Here is a 19,388-nt window from a genome sequence, read left to right on the forward strand (position 1 = left end):
ATGTGTCATTGTCTATTGTCCTATAACTAATAATTCTTAGTATAGAATTAGTTTTTGTAAATATGGGAAATACTTAAAATTAGAAAGATATGCAATATTGGAAAAATTAAAAATTTACATGAATTGCATTAAATATTCAGCATTCACTTATTTATTAGTAAGTGTGGATGATTGGTAAAATCAAATTCTAAAGTTAGATAATGTATGTTTGAGTCAATACATAACAGTTAAAAAAATTACATCATACAAATTACTACTGTGAACATGGGTGTAACAATTAATTAAATTCATTCCTTTTAAATGAACAGCACCTTGGTTCACTCAAAGACCAAGAAAATATTCTGCTCTTTGATGAGAAATCTAAATAGATTCAAATTAATACAATAAAAATCATAAACAACCATTTAAAATTATCCATCCATTAATAGCTTGAAATAATAACAATAGAAACAAGGATTTTACATATATATTGTTTGCTTTTCAACTTAATGTATATATTGAAAAGGTATTTTCCTTGTAAAACTATGCTAATATAAATCTATGTTTAAACATTTGTATCCGATCCGATATTATAAATTTAATAAAAAAAAAATGTAATGGAATATGAGATTAAAAAGAAAAATCCTAGATAGCACTGTACAAATATATTATGCATTTTACAATATATCTCCCATTTAGTGGTTCTTTGTTAGCATACCATTTTTAACCCTACAAGGAAGATATTTAAAAACCAACAATTATTTTGAAAAGGTCAAATATTCAAATCATCAACTTGGTAGGAAAATTTATTTTTTCTCTCTTTTTTACCTCACCCCACAGGCGTGTTTGGCCCCACCACATTTTATGTGCACATACCTGAGTTAGGAGCCTGTGGTTGAGTGGTTGTCCATTGCTGTCTGTCATATTTGTTTGCCATTTATAGTTTAGCTCCTTAAGTTTTGTCATGTGGGAGGAGGGCCCTTTTATATCTTAATATGAATGGTAAGGGTTTAGCCTGTCGTTGAAAGCGTATAGTGACATATAGTTTAATTCCACACCCTTTGGTCTCCAGTGGATAGTTGTCTCATTGACAATCTTACCACATCTTATTTTTAGATTGATTAATACAAATTTAATTATAGCGGTAAATTATAACTAAATAACAAACTGGACATGCATTTACCAGCAATAAAATCAAGTCAGACATTCAAAGAACAAGGGTAAATCTTTAAGAACAGAGGCATCAAAATGTTGGTTTTTTTATTAAATCTACTCAACATGTTTAAGTTTCTTAAGTTTGTCGCCACAGATACACAAAATACAACTTGAATAAATAAAAGTAAAAATAGTATGACATCAGTACTGCTCAATGAAATAGTTAGCAGTTGTAATTTTTAAATACTAAAGCAGTGCATTTTCTATTATCGTTTCACAGAATTTTTAAAACATGCATGACTTGTAAATAATAATTACTTTTCAAAAATAATCAATCAAATGCTTTAAAATCTTACTTATTTAAATTACATGTAATGTCAAATTTGAAATTGTCTTACCCAATTCTCATTCATTGTCTTTTCATTCATAGTTCTCTCCTACTCCTTACTTATTTCTTGATATGTTTATTTCATGATTTGTGGGAAATATAAAAAATAATAGTACTTGTACTACATAAACAATCTGACAGTAAACGTGGTGATCCTATCTCAGGTGTTCGTTGACTGCATTGCAATATGGAGTTCAATTTCTAGAGTCTATGTGTGTTTAAATAGCTAAATGGTTGAAAAAATGCAAGGTAATTCTACAAATTTGTATTACAGTACACTGAAATATTCATAAGAGGTGTAAGGTTTTACATAAGCAATGGTGGAGACAAATTTCAGATTTGTATTTTTTCTGACTTTTATAAAAACATGTAAACAGGTAAGTCATGGTGTCAAAGTTGTCAATTATGAAAATTATGCAAATAATTACAAATGCCTTATAAAATTTTAATGTTGGGTGTTTTTTTTTTAAAAGTTTTTAACAAAAGTAGTAAATTTTTTGAACTTTTTCCTTTGAGGATTGGTAAACAAAGGAAATGGAAATGTCTGACCATAAATAACTACCTAATAAATGACAATTTTTAAAATAAAACTAATTTGTTCCAGTGTTGGTTTAATTTGAATAATTGTTACTTAAAAATATGGGATAATATTTAGCTTTATGTCCAAAGACGTATGATTAAAAGCAGATGTGGGGAAAACTTCTGTCAGACAGCAACCTGTCTGAACTCGATGACACAAAAACGCCAAAACTGCTTCAGGTCAACAGACAGGGCCTGCCCTCTTTTAATTTATCATTTAAGAATTCCTTTTACATGTATTCTATGACAATATGAAAATAAGAAGTTGTGGTATGATTGCAACTGAGACAACTCTCCATCAGAGACCAAATGACATAGAAGTTTACAACTATAGGTCACTGTACAGCCTTCACAATGAGCAAAACCCATACTGCACAGTCTGACAGCTATAAAAGGCCCTGACAAGACCAAATGTAAACAATTCAAACAAGAAAACTAACGGCCTGATTCAAGCACAAAACAATGAACAAAAAACAAATATGATATACAGCAACAAACGACTACTGAATTACAGGCTCCTGACTCGGGACAGGCACATACAGAATGTGGCGGGGTTAAAATAGTCTGTTGGTGCCTAACCCTTCCCCTAACCTGGGACAGTGGTGTAACAGTACAACATAGCAAAGCATATTTCTAAAATGCCTAGGTCTTAATTCAACTAATGCAGCAATAGTACTTCTCTACTTTTTGTACTTGACATGAAAACAGATCATATGTACTTATGTAAACAAGTTTGATATTACCCAAGTGTGAATGATGGGTAGGTTTTATAACTTGCATGACACTAAAGACTAAATTTGTTCATTAGTATCACATGTCATAAACACAGGCACTTATCTCTGAAAAAAAGATACCTATATAGTAGTATATACTTTAATTTCAGAGACAAGTGCCTGTGGTCATAAACATTAGAAAGTATTTTTAACTTACAGCTATCAGAAATAAGTCATCTTGTAAAAAAATAATCTCAGGCTTTCAATCAAATAAAATGTCTTAAAATTAAAATTCAGCATAAATCTGTAGTGACATTAACATGTAAAAAATGCAGGTATGACAAATACTCTACATCTTTTCAAAGAATAAAAGATAAATAATGGATTTACAGAAGAGAAGGGGAGATAACTTCTGAATTTATACAAACATAAGTTCTGCATTTAAATCTATGCAAATAATCAACAAATTTACTGAATTTCAAAAAAAAAAGACCAAAGCAATACATAACAGTATAAAAATGAATAAAAGGAGACTAGTACAGTAAAACTTATACTATATTACTGTTGTTTTCAGGTGACAAAATATGAAAACTTTAGGAAGCCAAATAATAAATATGAGGAAGATTTTCTCAATAATAGGAAGAAAATAAATAAAACAATAAACTGTTGACACAGAGATATGTCTCACCTGTTGGCATAAAATTCAGAAAAAGACAATCTGATGGATAGCAACATTGCTAATTAATTCAAGTTGCTGGACAAACTAGTGGGTAGGGCCTCAAAATGGTTGACAAACTGAGATGTACACAGCAATGTAACTTTATAGAAAACATTCTCTATTGTATGTAGTTCCTATCAAACTAACTTAATCAGAAAACTTAACATTGAAAATTGTTAATTGATTGAAAGTCACTGGACCATGACCTAGGGGGCAGGGCCTTGAAATAGTCGTCAAACTGATATGTACTGATAGTAATGCAACTTTATAGAAAATATCATTGATCTATCGCAATTAGTTCATATCAAACTAACTTAAGCAGAAAACTTATCATTGAAAATTGCTAATTAATTGAAAATCACTGAACCAGGGCCTAGGGGGCAGAGCCTCAAAATAGTCATCAAACTGATATGTACTGATAGCAATGCAACTTCATACAAAATATCATTGATCGATCACAAGTAGTTCCTATCAATCTAACTTGAGCAGAAAACTTAACATTTAAAATTACTATAATTAATTCAAGTCACTGGACGATGGCCTAGGGGCAGGGCCTCAAAATTGTCATCGAACTTATACGTACTGATAGTAATGCATCTTCATACAAAATATCAATGATCTATCACAAGTAGTTCCCCTATCAAACTGACTTAAGCAGAAAACTTAACAATTGTTGATGCCCTCGCCGGAAAAGCAATCTTTATGTCTCACTTTCCGCGACTATCTTCGCAGGAGAGACAATAAATCAATATACTAGATAATCCAACATGGTTAATTTTGTTTTACATTTGCACTATCAAAACAGATAGCCATTTTGGAAAGCATTTATTTTCTTGTAAAGGAGTAGAACCAGTAACCCCATCTAACGGCCCTGTAAAGGTGATTTTTTTAAACTTAAGTTGTTTCAGTTAATCTAATGTGTATGTATTGCTCAATGTAATATTGATGAAAGTATGATAACAATAAAAGAAGAATGTGTCTGAGGACATGAATGCCCCTGCTCAAGCTTCGCAAAGAAAATGGGACTGACGGAAAGAGGGCAGGGGCATAAAAATTGTATATCTGCTTAAAATATTATATATATATTAGCCTGAAATAGAAAAGATTTCATTTTAGTCCATTTTCCTTGAAATGTGTTACCTTTATCGACCTTATTTCATGATTTTATATGTGGCGCCACCCCTCGCTCATTGAAATATTGGTTGCAAAGTAAAGAACATGGTTAATAAAGCATATTTCAGCAAAAAAATGTGTGTGCAAGGGGTGGCGCCACTGTTAATTTTGTAGACAACTGTCATAAATTTTGTCAAATAATGCAAAAAATCAGGTTTAAACAAACATCAACTATGTTCATGATGTCACAAATACATCACTAATGACGCAATTGGTGAAAATCTTCTTTCACTGAAAAAATTAGACATTTAACACAAGTTTTCATCAAATTTTTCACAACATTATCACAGTTTAAAAAATTCTGATTTTAAAGGCCAAAATTTTGAGTTAGTAAACCAACTCATTTAATGTGCATATCTGATTATCAAAAATTATCTTGAAATTATAATACAGACTTTATCCTCTTTCACAGGTAACACTTGCTTCATATGAGTTCCTAATCCAAAGGTCATAAACAGAACAGGGCAATACTGGGTAATATGATTTTTCAAGCTTATTTTTACACAAAATAGTAAAGACTTGTTGTAGTTTAATAGTATTATAGCTAAATATATATGTTTTATACAGATAACCATTGAAAGTAATTTCTGAAGATTGAAAATTCAATTTCTTCCTTTTCTCTATGTAGGCAGAAAACTTATTTTGCACATTTCAGGATATCTTGTTAATTTCCAAGCTTTGTTTCAATAATCCAATTTTAAACTTTGAAAAAAATGCATTTTATTGCAGTGAATAAGTAAATTGAAATTTAAATTGTTATACAATCATATTGCTAAAAAAACACCCTGAGGGGACAGGCCATGAACACTTATAGAAATCAAAAGGCTGAATATTGTTATATAAACAAATCTGTGTTATGATCTGAATAATTACCTATTAATTAGTGATGTACATAAACATATATATGCTAAAACTTAGTAAACATTTTTAGTAATGAACAAAAAATGTTTTAAAGTAATTTTCCTTACATATAATTGTTAATTATTAGTAATAGTTATATTTATTAAAAAAAAAAAAATTGAATTCTTAGACTTTAGGTCAACACTTTGACCAATCTAGACAGATTAGATTAGATAGATTTTTAGGAGGATTATTAAGAAAAGCTTTTCTCATTTGTCTTATGTGTCTTCATGTACACTTGCCTTAGAGTTGCTGGACCACTAATATTTTCTTAGATTTATACACTTTATATTAAGAGTCTCAAACAAGTGAACTTATAAATTAAAATACTGTGTTTTACTTTTATAAATACATGTATCTTTAATGTATTACATTTGTGATTAATCACTGAATCCTCTTTGAAATTCAGGCCAGTATTTCATATTACCCAGTATTGCCCAGTATTACCCGGTAAAACCCAGTAAACCTGGGTTTTCCCAGTATTTCCCACTGGTCTGGGCAATACTCATAAAACCCGGGTTTTTGCCAACTCTGAGTAGAATAGTAGTAATATATATATATACAAACAAGTTTAGTAATGACACAGTTTCTATTTTGGGGCTAGGCATACCAAATTCTAATGAAGAGCGGCTGAGCCAGATATACTAAGCACTTGTCCATCAAAAATTTGAATACTCTTGCTCAGTCTAGGACTTGAATTTACATCAAAGATTCACATTTTCCAGAGGCGAGTTACTTGGTGTGCCTATTTAAATAATAGATATCATATCTGACATACTGAATAAAATTGAGAATGGAAATGGGGAATGTGTCAAGGAGACAACAACCCGACCATAGAGCAGACACATAGTCCAAGATTGATCTCATGCCTGAAGTTTTTTCAAGTCTTTGCTGGGGTAGTGATTGCTCTGAGGTCTGTTTTTATAATTTTTTTTTATGACTGGCTGAGGCTGTGGGACATCAGATTGTAGTCTGTATAGAACACATGGAAATTTCTGATATCATAATAGGTTCACCATCCACTTTCAAGAAGATATATCATACATCTTTTGATTCCTCATTCATTCTACTCCACTATTACGTAACTTTTATTCACATACTAACCCCAAATAGCCCAAATTAAATTTTCTTGCCATCAACCCACTGATTTCAACGACATACTTTCACTTTCGAACAAAATATTGGCGATCTCCTGTTATTTTCTTCCAGTACCTGCAATCATGGGAGCTAATTAAAGCAAATAGGCTGATATGCAAAAAATTGATTGATTGATTGGTGTTTAACGCCACTTTCAACACTCTTTTGCTATTTCGTGGCGGTCAGTTTTTATTTGTGGAGGAAGCCAGAGTGCCATTATATTTTTCCAACCACTCGCTCTGACAACATGGGAAGGAAGTGACAATGCCGCTAAACGCACCAATGATGTTCACCAAAACCAAAGTTTTTGACGGAAATGCAACAAACTCGAAAGTTGTCTATTGATTGCTATACAAACTAATTAGTGGTTTTGATAGGTGTCAATTATCAATTCAACTTATTTCTTTCATCTTTAAATATCTTTGTATAGGTTTTTCAATGACTGTAAATGGTATATGAAAATGACTGCAAATAAAAAACAATATTATTTTTGTATGTTTAACAGTCTGCACCATTTGCCACTAGTCCGATGCCCAAGACTAGTAAAACTTTATTCGGACTAGTAAATTCTTCCAGGGATTTGTATATAGCATCCTTGATTTTTTTCAAAACTTTGTTTAGACACATAAGGAAAATGTCTGAATATTGTTCTTCATTACATTACAATTACATGTTATCATGGTAATGCCAAAATTTGGGCATTAAACATTACATGCATTACAAGGCATTACAATTACAAATTAATATTACCCCATGCCTGTATACAGTACATGTTTTGTGAAACATCTTATTAACAGATTAAACAGTAAAACAGGCTAATACAAATGTACATGTATGTAGTAATAATTTTTGAAATTAATCACTTTTGTTTGACAAATTAATTTAAAAAGGCCATGCATGGAATATTTCATAATCATCAGGCTCAGTCTGTTTCATAAATTACTGAAAACCTCAAGAAGAAAGAAGAGAGTATAAAAATGACTTCATAAAATTATTTGACTTCTACGTTGCATTGTTGTTGACTAAAGTAATCAATTAATTTTGAATGCAAAAATCTATATAATAAAAATTCTTACAGTGGTAGGCACAGCAGTTCCTGTATTTGTTGTCATCCTTTCTGTACGAATATTTACACAATGTTTATAAGCAGATTAATGTATCCTTGAAAATTGGATTTTCTTGAATCTCGGGAATTCTTTGGAGTATTCAGTACAAATTGTTTCCGAATGTAATAAGTATAAATGTTTAATCAAGTCGGTATGTTTCCGCAATTTTGTCCATAAAAAGCCTGTTACATCCTAATTGGGTCAATATAGAGCAATGAGCCAGATTTAATATGTAAAATCAAATTTGAACTATAACAATAAAGAAAAATATACAAACTTGTATTTTCTTTGAATTGAATTTCATAACGTAAGGACCAACGTGAATGAAACAGTTTTTATAAAATTACTAACTTCGCGAACAACATCAATATTTTATGCGAAAGTTTTCAGAATAATTGGAAAGATTTTAAAGAAGATACTTTTAAATTCGATAAAAGTACGCTCTTGACATATTTTTCAAATATTTTTTAAAACACATATTTTTATACGACCGCAAAAAATTTTGTGGTCGTATATTAATTGGTATCACGTCGTCGTCGTCCGAAGACACTTGGTTTCCGGACAATAACTTTAGTATTAGTAAATAGAAATCTATGAAATTTCAACACAAGGTTTAAAACCACAAAAGGAAGGTTGAGATTGATTTTGGGGGTTATAGTCCTAACAGTTTAGGAATAAGGGGCCAAAAAAGAGACCCAAATAAGCATTTTTCCTGTCTTCAGACAATAACTTGTGGAACGGTGTATGGATCTCTCTGAAATTGTATAACAAGTTTCCATACCACAAAGGGATGGTTAGGATTGGCTTTGGGGGGTAATGGCTCAAACCGTTTAGAAATTAGGGGCAAAAAAGAAGAAAAAACAAGGGTTTCCTTGTTAATGGACAATCACTTTTAAGTACAATGTCAAATTTGGATCACCTCCCTTACACTGCTTTAAAATTATGTATAAAGAAATTTTGTATTGTCTGGAGGTGATTAGCTGTCAATTTATTTTTAGAAGTTACTAATAAAAATGCTGATTAAAGGTATATTATTTTTAGACATGATTATGTATGTCATTTTCTATTTTAAGACTTTTATTATGTATTTAAATGGGTAATTATGGTTGCAAACTCCATTGGAAATTTGAATTGAGATAATGACCATATCTTGAGGGAAAGAGGGAAAGATTGTTTTTTGGAAAAAGAGGAGGTGGAGGGGAGGTGAAAAAAAATTGGAGGGGGAACAATTTTTTTCTCATTACAGATTTCAGAAATTAAAAAGAAAATTTCTTCAAATATTATTTTTTTTTTGCAAAAAAGAAGGGGGGGATTTTGCCCAAAAAAAGGGGTGAAATTTTTTATTGGGGGGGGGGGGGGGGGGCAATTTGCAACCGCATAGTGAATTGCACAAAAGCAAAAAATTGAAAATTGAATATAAATTCAAATCATATAACCAATTCTAAGTTCTTTGACTACAGTTATTCTGTGTCAGAAATCTATTATGTGTCAAACATTTAATTTCTATCCAAATTCAGACCTGTATCAAGCACGAATATTGTGTCCATTTTTGCCCCAACTGTTCAGGGTTGGACCTCTGCGGTCGTATCCAGCTGCGCTCGGCGAAGCAATTTATTAATTAATAGAATTTGAAATAGGCAAGCACTATCAAAGACATATGATACTATCGGTAATATCAGATTTACTATGTAATGGACTTCTGGTAATATGTATAATATATCTCTGGCACTATGCAGGATGAGAATAAGTGCACATCCCTAAACATAGAGACATCGGATAGATATGCAAAACAAATGAATGGATAAATCACAAAGGCTATGTAAAAAATGCATGTTGGATAAAGTTAAAAGATAATAATAAATAAATAAATAAGCTTTATTTAGAGTCGGCATAGTATACAAATAAGGACACAACATAAGCTCTAATGAGCTTTAACCGACATACAAGACATAACAATACAATAAAAAATACACATGCAATAGGTTACATAACACAAAATGAAGCACTTTAACCATGGCGGTAATAAGCAGATTTATAAGCATGATAAGCTAGGTATTAAAGCTAAAAGCATACTAGGTATTAAAGCTAAAAACATAAAAAAAGTAAACTAAGCATTATTAGAGGGCTGGTAAAATGCATAGCATAAAAAATTAAAAAAATGATATGATTTAAATGGTAAAATTTTAACTTAATGTATTAATTAATAATCTGCACAAACTGCATGTGCACTTAAGTCATTTCCATTGCTTGACTTTAAAACTATTTTTAAGCTAACTGAAATTAGCTATTTTTCTAAAATCATCAGGTAGATCATTCCACAAAACAGCAGCTGTATATTTAAAAGAGTTCTTACCATAGGTTGATGTTCTAACCCTAGGCATATCTACAATATTGGAATATCTAAAGTTATATTTACAATCTTTCAATACAACTAAATCATGTAAACATGGTGGTGACAATTTGTATAAAATTTTAAAACATTCAATAGCCATGTTAGGCATACGTCTAATTTTCAGTGATGGAACCTTTGCTCGTACAAGTTAATCATCATATAGATGAACTAACATAGTCTTCATATATAAATCGTAAAGCCCTTTCCTGATTTTTTTTTCCTAATTTAGTGGTATTATTTTTGTTGCAAAAATGCCATGCCAAAGGACAAAAATTAAAATTAGATAAAATAAATGTGAGAAAAATAGTCAATTTATTTAATTTAGTAAGATAGCAACCAATGCGCTTTAAAACATTCAGTTGTTGAGATGCTTTACGACAAATATTTTTAATGTGGTGATTAAAATTAAGTTGATAATCAACATCAATACCTAAAAGTTTGACAATCTCATCACATGATATTTTAGCTGACTGTATATCAAAAACAAGCTTGTTTGTAAATGTGTTATTTCTAACTGCAATGGCTTGGAATTTATCACCTGCATACAATTAAATCTATACCAATCAATTAAATCAGCACTTTCTCTTTCAAGTGTACAAAATAAATTTTAAAAATCGTTGTCAGCATATAACAGAGTATTATCGTCAGCATAATTATACAGGGTACCATGTTCAATAAAATAGAATGTCATTTATAAAAATATCAAATAATAGAGGTCCGAAGATTGAGCCTTGGGGTACCCTTTCTGGATGTCAGCCCAACTGCTGAGTACTCCATGAAGTTAGATTTGTTGCCTACGATCTGTAAGATAATTTTGAAGTAATTTCACTGATTTTGAAGAAAGACCATAGGCAGATTATTTACATAAAAGGATGTCATGTGGTAGACAGTCAAAACGACTCAAAAGCTTTCGAAAGATCCATTAGTATTGCTGCCACATACATATTTTTATCCAGAGCTGTTTTCCAATCTTCAAGAAGCCTCAGCAAAGTTGTCTGACATCCATGACCTTTTCTAAATGTACATAAAAAGCATGAAATATATTTTCAGTTAACTGGTCATACACAACCATTTAAATTTATATACTTTTGAAATTGTAGGTAAAATGCTCACAGGCCTGTAGTTCTTTTTATCAAGTGGATCGGTTTTTTTTTCTGTGTAGTGGTACGACCTGAGCTTCTTTAAGTCTGTTTGGAAATTCACTTGATTCTATAGTATTATTTATAAGTGTTGTAATATGTTTGTTCAGTACTGGTGTACCAGCTCGTAATAGCTTAGATGATATCTGATCTACTCCTGTAGCTTTTTTATATTGATCTTTTTCACCAGTTTGTGTACAGTGTCGACATGTATAGGTTTAAAATCAAAAAGTTTATCATATTATATATGTTAGATTTAATTTTCAAAATACTAAGGTGTGTTTTTTCTTCAAATATAGTACCTTTGCCTATGTCGTTGGCATTATTATTACAAAAAAGTATCAAAGCTGTCACAAACATCAGTAGTGTTGTTTCAAATGTTATTTTCTTCCACTAGTACAATTTTTTGTTGGCTGCAGGTAGAGAGAAATGGTTACTTCGTGCTTACTGTATGAAATGGATAAAACAGGAAAAAGCTGACAAAAAATCTTTGGACTCTTTTTTTAATTCAGTAATGAAGATAGTTGATATACGTATACAACATTTTAACGAACATTTTACTCTTAACAACAACCATAACAATCCTATTTCTCGTATCAAACATAAACTTAAAGAACTAGCCAAGGAATTTGTTTTTGTCCCGGCTGATAAAGCTGCTAATAATATCATTATAGTTTGACGTAAATTTTACATTGAGGTTCTGCAAAAGGAAATCACGAATTCACCAACATTCCAACTGACTTCATTTTCAAAAAACGATATCTGTAACAAACATAAACTATTAGCTACTTCTTTACAAGCAGAACCAAAAACAATGAAAGTCCCAACTATGTACTGGCTTCCGAAGCTACACAAATCACCTTACAAATATAGATTTATTTCGTCTTCAAGTCATTGTTCCACTACTAAATTGTCTATTCTACTTACTAGTACACTTGGTACAATCAAAAACCTGATAATAAATTGTTCAAATAAGACCTTTGAAATTGTTGGAATTAACTACTTTTGGAGTGTCAAAAACTCGTTGGAAGTACTTGATAAATTGCATGCATATATTGGTGATTTTGAATCTGTTCAAAGTTTTGATTTTTCTACCCTATATACCACTTTGCCTCATATTCTTATTAAGAAAAAATTCACACACCTAATTAAATGGGCATTTAAAAAGTCGGAATGCGAATACATATGTTCAAACTCTTTTAGGTCATTTTTAGTAGCAACAAACAAAAGAGCTATGTCAATTGGACATGCTTTGATACTATATCTGCCCTTGAATTTTTACTTGATAACATTTTTGTTCGCTTTGGAGATTCCGTATATCGTCAAGTTATCGGAATTCCAATGGGGACTAACTGTGCACCACTCATTGCGGACCTGTTTTTGTATTGTTATGAGTTACAATTTATGACTAAGATCAGCAAAGACCCATTGAAACAACATCTGATACAAAAATTTAACAATACTTTTAGATATTTGGATGATATATTGGCTCTCAATAATGACGACTTCAGTATGTATACTAAAGAAATTTATCCTGTTGAACTTACTTTAAATAAAGCTAATACTAACAATGACCACTGTCCTTTCCTTGATCTTGATATCTATATCATTAACGGGGAGCTTAATACAAAAAATTATGATAAAAGAAATGATTTTTCATTTCCTATCGTTAATTATCCATTTTTAGATAGTGACGTTCCCTTGTCACCATCTTATGGTGTTTATATATCTCAACTTGTACGATTCGCTCGTGTATGTAACAACGTATTAGATTTTAGCGAGGGAAATTTATGTATTACTGAAAAATTATTACACCAGGGTTTTCGATATCATAAACTAGTCAAAACATTGACTAAATTTTATCATCGGTATAAGGACATCATTCGTAAATATAACTCAAAATGCAGACATCTTATACGTTCGGGTATTTCACATCCAATCTTTTATGGTAATATTCTTTACAAAGCACAAAAATGTCAGTATTCACCTCAAAAGCTAACAAAACCTTTAAACAGACTTATTAAGAAGGGATATAGTTACGATACTGTTGTCAGGTCATTAAAGATTGCATATTTTGGCTTTAATATTGATTCACTTATAGGGTCTTTGCATCGGAATTAAACATATTTATTCTAAAACCAGTTGTTGGCAAGACACGGGTTATGTTCTTCTCATAAATTTTATGATGGTATAATACTAAACCCCTAACAGGAGGGATTGTGCCTGATATTCATATGATGAAGACATAATCTTTCAATCATGATCAGTTTAATTGAGGTCTTGAGCTGGCATGTCAGTAACTGCTAGTAGTCTGTTGTTATATATGTATTATTGTCATTTTGTTTAATTTCTTTTGTTTCCTATTCTGACATCGGACTCGGACTTCTCTTAAACTGAGTTTTACTGTGCGAACTGTTGTACGTTTGTTTTTTTTTCTACATTGGCTAGAGGTATAGGGGGAGGGTTGAGATTTCAAAAAACATGTTTAACCAGCCGCATTTTTGCGCCTGTCCCAAGTCAGGAGCCTCTGGCCTTTGTTAGTCTTGTATCATTTTTAATTTTAGTTTCTTGTGTATAATTTGGAGTTTAGTATGACGTCCATTATCACTGAACTAGTATACGTATTTGTTTAGGGGCCATCGGAAGGACGTCTCCGGGTGCGGGAGTTTCTCGCTGCATTGAAGACCCATTGGTGGCCTTCGGCTGTTGTCTGCTCTATGGTCGGGTTGTTGTCTCTTTGACACATTCCCCATTTCCATTCTCAATTTTACTGAGTTTTTTAGATGAAACATTTGATATTCGAATGCCACCTATATATATAATAGTTCTATGATAAAATGTGGATTAAATTGTAAAAGAGAAGCGAAAGATACCAAAGGGACATTCAAACTCATAAGTCGAAAATAAACAGACAACGCCATGGCAAAAAATAAAAGACTAAAACTGTAACAACAGTATACAACACACAACATTGAAAACTATAGCCTGGGACCGAGCAACACGAACCCCACCAAAACCCGGGGGTGTAAATATTTCCATAGTGTAAAACACAAGTGCTAGATTAAATTAGTTTTTATTCAAATAAACCTAGATTTCTTGAAATATTACCGGAAGTTGTATTAATGTGTTTTGAACTCAGAAAATTATCTTATAGTACAAATATGTTTATGTGTAACCCATTCGAATATGTTCCTGCTATTATATGTAATCTATTTATTCATACTTTTTACACATATACTTATGGCTATGATCTGGCTGTGGGCTTTAGATCATAAGGTGATTATATATTTATATATGATTGTCACAATGATTTGTGACTCTCAGTTATAAAAATCATTGTAATAAATTACTTTGCTCACAATGGGCCTTTTAATTGGAATAACAATATCTTATTTTAGAGCTTTTTTTAAGTTTTTATAATATTTACCATTGAAGTGTTATTCAGAAATTCACAAAACCTTCTAATGTGATCAGAGATACAATATTAGTTTGGTTATCATACACTTCTCTCTTGTGCTGACAAGTTCCTTGCTTGTTTTTGTTTTTGTTTTGTATAAGAATAAGAATAAGAATATTTATTATTCCAATCAAGGGCCCTTGATGGGCAGCATAACATGTACACATAAAACAATACATCATGATTTGTAACAGAAAAACATTTTTATATATTAAAATGATATAGTGATTTGTTTAATATACTGGATAACAAATGTTTATGTAAATCGAACTGTTATGAAAGTTCGAAATAGGATTGTCTGTTCAATGGATTTCAACATTTTGAATATATTTGCTCCTGTCAGATTTTCTTTCTACAGCGGTTTTTTAAGATATTAGACAAAACTTAAGTTTACCCTTTGTTCTATTGAAGCCATGTTGGCCATGTTGGTTGGCAGGTGTAGTCATCGGACACATTTTTTAAACAAGATACCCCAACTGTGACCAAGTTTTGGTTAAATTTTGCCCAGTAATTTCAGAGGATTTTTGTAAAAGTTAACATACGGCGGACGACGACGGACGTCAAGTGATAGCAGTATCTCACACTGTCCTCTGGGCAAGGTGAGCTGAAAAGGGTAAACATGTCCATGAATATGTAGGGTCACTCCTTGGAAAACACACACACACACATATATATATTGTTGTGCTGTTATTTGGAGTAGTTATGATTATAAAATGTGTTTTCAGCCGTAATGCATGGATGGATCTGTCGTAGAGTTGACGAGGAAAGGTAACACTAGACCACTGAAAACAGAATTATAAGTTCAGTCTAGGTGGCCGAGTGGTCTAGAGCGATGAACACAGTGCAGGCGGTGTTGTCTCGATATTCCATTAGCATGAGTTCGAATCCCGGCGAGAGAAAAACAAAAATTTGAATATTGGTGTGCTGTTATGTAGAATAGTTATGTATATATATACAAGTCTAAATTGAAAACAACGTTCAAACCAATGATTGCGTTGAGTAAAAACCGCAATTTTTATACGTGTGCATGCAAAACAAATTTCTTGGTAGAAGGGTCTAAATACAACTGAAACAACATTATATATATTGGGCATTGCATGTCCAGAAGGAGTGTTGTGTGAAATGGGTTTATCCGGGTCAACAAGAATGTATGGTCTCCCTCTGCCAGCTGCAACTTCTGAAGTGAAAAAAAATATAAATAAATGAATGTTAGTAGTGCAACACGTGTTTGTTTTTGGAACTGAATGACCTTTAAAAAGTGTAACATTTATATACTTAGAGCAATCGCGTGACGGTGAGCACTATTGACAATCTTACGAAGCGCTTATAGGGAGCAACCATTTAACTTCAAGGGGGGTGGGTTATGGTTTTTTTTGTCTGAGTCAGAATTTTTTTTTCGCCCAAAGCGCGAACATTTTTTTTAATTTTTCGACGCTATCAATCAAATTATTTTTTTTCAAAATTTAACACTAAAAGGTACAATGTATGGGGAAAATCTGGATTCAGAATATTTTTTTTGTCATCTGCTTGACCACAATATTTTTTTTCATCAAATTGGGTAACAGAATATTATTTTTAGGAAAAAACCATAATCCCCCTTGAAGTTAAATGGTCGTTTCATCCCTTCCGTAAGTTTTACGGACGCCATCACGAGTTGGTTGACCATTATGGAATATCCGTTTCACAGATGATAGCGGATATGTTCCTAATGTCGTAACTACAATCCCGTCCCCTTTTCCCGAATGTGACCTACCGATTTAGACTTATTACGGGGTCTGTACTAACATGAGCAACACGACGGGTGCCACATGTGGAGCAGGATCTGCTTACCCCATCCGGAGCACCTGAGATCACCCCCAGTTTTTGGTGGGGTTCGTGTTGCTCAGTCTTTAGTTTTCTATGTTTTGTGTGCTATTGTTTGTCTGTTGGTCTTTTTCATTTTTAGCCATGGCGTTGTCAGTTTATTTTCGACTTATGAAATTGAATGTCCCTCTGGTATCTTTCGCCTCTCTTTTTCTTAAATCTGCTGGATAGTTGTTTCATTGGCAATCATACAACATCTCCTTATTTTTTTCAAATCACCCAAGTATAAAAGAAATTTTGAGTAACAGAAAGCATGTTTCTGAATTTGAATTTAAGAAAGTATCTAACGAAAATGTCAATAAAATCTTGAATAAAATAAACATCAAGAAGGCTACAGGAGCTGATGGTAGTCCAGCAAAAATATTAAAAAATTGTAAATCTTATATTGCACCACAGCTGACAACTCTTGTAAATTTGTCAATTGAAAATAACTGTTTCCCTGATAAACTTAAAGAAGCCCAAGTGACCCGCTTCATAAAAAGAGTGACCCATTATTAAAAACAAACTATAGACCAGTTAGTGTCTTACCCATATTTTCTAAAATCTTTGAAAAAATATATTAAATTCAACTAACTGAATACTTTGATAAAATATTTAATCCTTTTTTGTGTGCTTTTAGACGTGGACATGGATGTCAGACCACACTTATCAGAGTGTTAGAAGATTGGCGTGAAGCTCTTGATAAAAACCAGTACATTGCAGCGGTATTAATGGATCTCTCTAAGGCTTTTGACTGCCTGCCTCACAATATCTTGCTAGATAAATTATCAGTATATGGTGTATCCCCCCATGCAGTTGCTCTTTTAAAGTCCTATTTATCTAATCGTAAACAACAAATTAAGGTCAACAATGTTCTGAGTGGTTGGGCTGACATCCATAAAGGCGTACCACAGGGTTCTATACTAGGGCCATTGTTGTTTAACATATTTATAAATGATATTTTTCTTTTTGTTAAAAATGGTAGTTTATATAACTATGGAGATGACAATACTTTGTCTTTCTGTACTACAGATTTTGATTTATTAATTTCAACTTTGGAATCTGAGTCAAAAATACTTATTGAGTGGTTCCGGGTGAATAAAATGCAAGCAAATCCCGACAAGTTTCAAGTTTTGGCTGTTGGCAAAAAGACCTTTGAACAAAACCCATCTATACATATTCAAAACTCGAACCTTACATGTGAAAAAACAGTAAAATTATTAGGCATTGAAATTGACTATCAGTTAAATTTTGATGTTCATATCAGCTCAATCTGTAGGAGGGCATCACAGCAATTAAATGTTTTAAAACATTTGGGCTCAGTTTTGGATAGACTTAGTAAACTTACTATTTTTCATACCTTTATTCTTAGTAATTTTAATTTTTGTCCTTTGGCATGTCATTTTTGCACTGAGAAAAATTCCAAAAAATTAGAAAAGGTGCGGGAAAGAGCACTCCGTTTTGTATATGAGGATTTTACCAGCCCTACGAGGACCTCTTACTTAAAACTAAGGTGCCCTCCTTGCAGATTAGACGGATTAGAACAATGGCTCTAGAAACTTTTAAGATTATAAATAATATAGCTCCTGTGTGCTTACAAAATTTGGTGAGTGTCAAAAAATCTAAGTATTCTTTCAGGTATGTAAATATTCTGGATGTTCCACAAGTAAAGTCAACCCGTTACGGTAAAAAATCTTTCAAATTTGCTGCCGCTACTTTATGGAACAGCCTTCCAAACCATTTCAGGACTGAAAATAGTTTTTCACATTTTAAAAGTCTTGTTAAGTCCTGGAACGGTTTGAAATGTCGCTGTTCTGCTTGCAGATAATTCTTGAGATGTTTATTATTTATGTTGCTTTTGATTGCTTTGGTCTAGCATGTTTTATTTCATTTTAAATTTGTTGCTAATTTTTTTATTGCATGCTATGTAAGTGAGATTTAACTTCGTATAACAGGTTGTTTTATATGTCAAATTAGACTGTTTTTATGTTATGTATATGTTTTTATATTCGGTCAAAAGCTCATTAGAGCTTGTGTTATGTCTTTTAACTTATGCCGAATCAAAATAAAGTTTTCTTATCTTATCTTATCTTATATACGATTTTTAAAGGTTAGCGCTGAGGGTGTAAACTCTATTACTGAAGATATAAATCCCAGTCCCACAGAGTAAAGTTCACTACTGGAGATGTGAGGTATATAGCGAGATGTCAACTCCAGCGCTGAAGATTTAAATTATATTGTAAAGTTGTACAACATGTATTTGTTTTGAGCATTCAGAACTGCCTGTTGGGGTCCAAAAGGGGAAGGGAAGTCCCTTTATAAAAAGTATCTTGAGATAATTCTCTGGAATCATCTCCCCCTACCCCTCCAAAAAAACACCCACACACAAAATAAAATAAAAACAAAAGCAATTTTATAACCTGCAATGCACTTATACAGCATTGGTCCTTAGGGACTGTTATCGATCAAAAGAGTTATGTCAATGAGTAATAGCACATTCACTCTAATCTGCAACCCACTTACCTGTCAACACTGAGGTTTTGAATTCGAACACCGCATGTGGCAGTTTCGTCCGACTCCAACCTTAGTTGACTAGAATTGAGAGTTTTCCTGTCGAAGACGGTCGTTCTCTCCATCTCTAGCATTGGACTTTACATCTTCAGCGCTGTTGTTTAAATCTTTAACGCTAGAGTTTACATCCCTAGCGCTA

At 32.2% G+C, this 19,388-nt stretch overlaps 1 protein-coding gene and 1 long non-coding RNA gene across 7 annotated transcripts in view; one reads left to right on the forward strand and one right to left on the reverse strand.

Annotated features, from left to right (window-relative positions):
- The window catches only part of LOC127698661 (UTP--glucose-1-phosphate uridylyltransferase-like), a 62,623-nt gene extending 54,545 nt beyond the window's left edge, over positions 1-8,078 (reverse strand). For 2 of the 4 annotated variants that reach the window (XM_052202251.1, XM_052202249.1), the window contains exon 1: positions 7,819-8,078. In XM_052202251.1, coding sequence (XP_052058211.1) covers positions 7,819-7,854 — 36 coding nt within the window. In that variant the 5' untranslated portion in view covers positions 7,855-8,078. Of the gene's footprint in view, positions 1-1,532; positions 1,691-7,818 lie in introns of those variants that run through there. The other 2 variants (XM_052202252.1, XM_052202250.1) reach the window with 1 other exon arrangement.
- Positions 1,805-18,762, forward strand: LOC127698707 (uncharacterized). Of its 3 annotated transcripts, none has more exons than XR_007980930.1 (3): positions 1,805-1,899; positions 5,118-5,179; positions 15,562-18,762. It is a non-coding gene; the product is annotated as an uncharacterized LOC127698707 (long non-coding RNA). The 3 variants fall into 3 exon arrangements; XR_007980929.1 differs by having other exon boundaries at positions 17,319-18,762; XR_007980931.1 differs by lacking the exon at positions 1,805-1,899 and adding an exon at positions 4,328-4,411.
- The last annotated feature ends 626 nt before the right edge of the window (positions 18,763-19,388 follow it).

This window comes from Mytilus californianus, unplaced genomic scaffold, assembly GCF_021869535.1.
Source record: "Mytilus californianus isolate M0D057914Y unplaced genomic scaffold, xbMytCali1.0.p SCAF_4, whole genome shotgun sequence".
In the NCBI taxonomy this organism is placed as follows: Eukaryota; Metazoa; Mollusca; class Bivalvia; order Mytilida; family Mytilidae; genus Mytilus; species Mytilus californianus.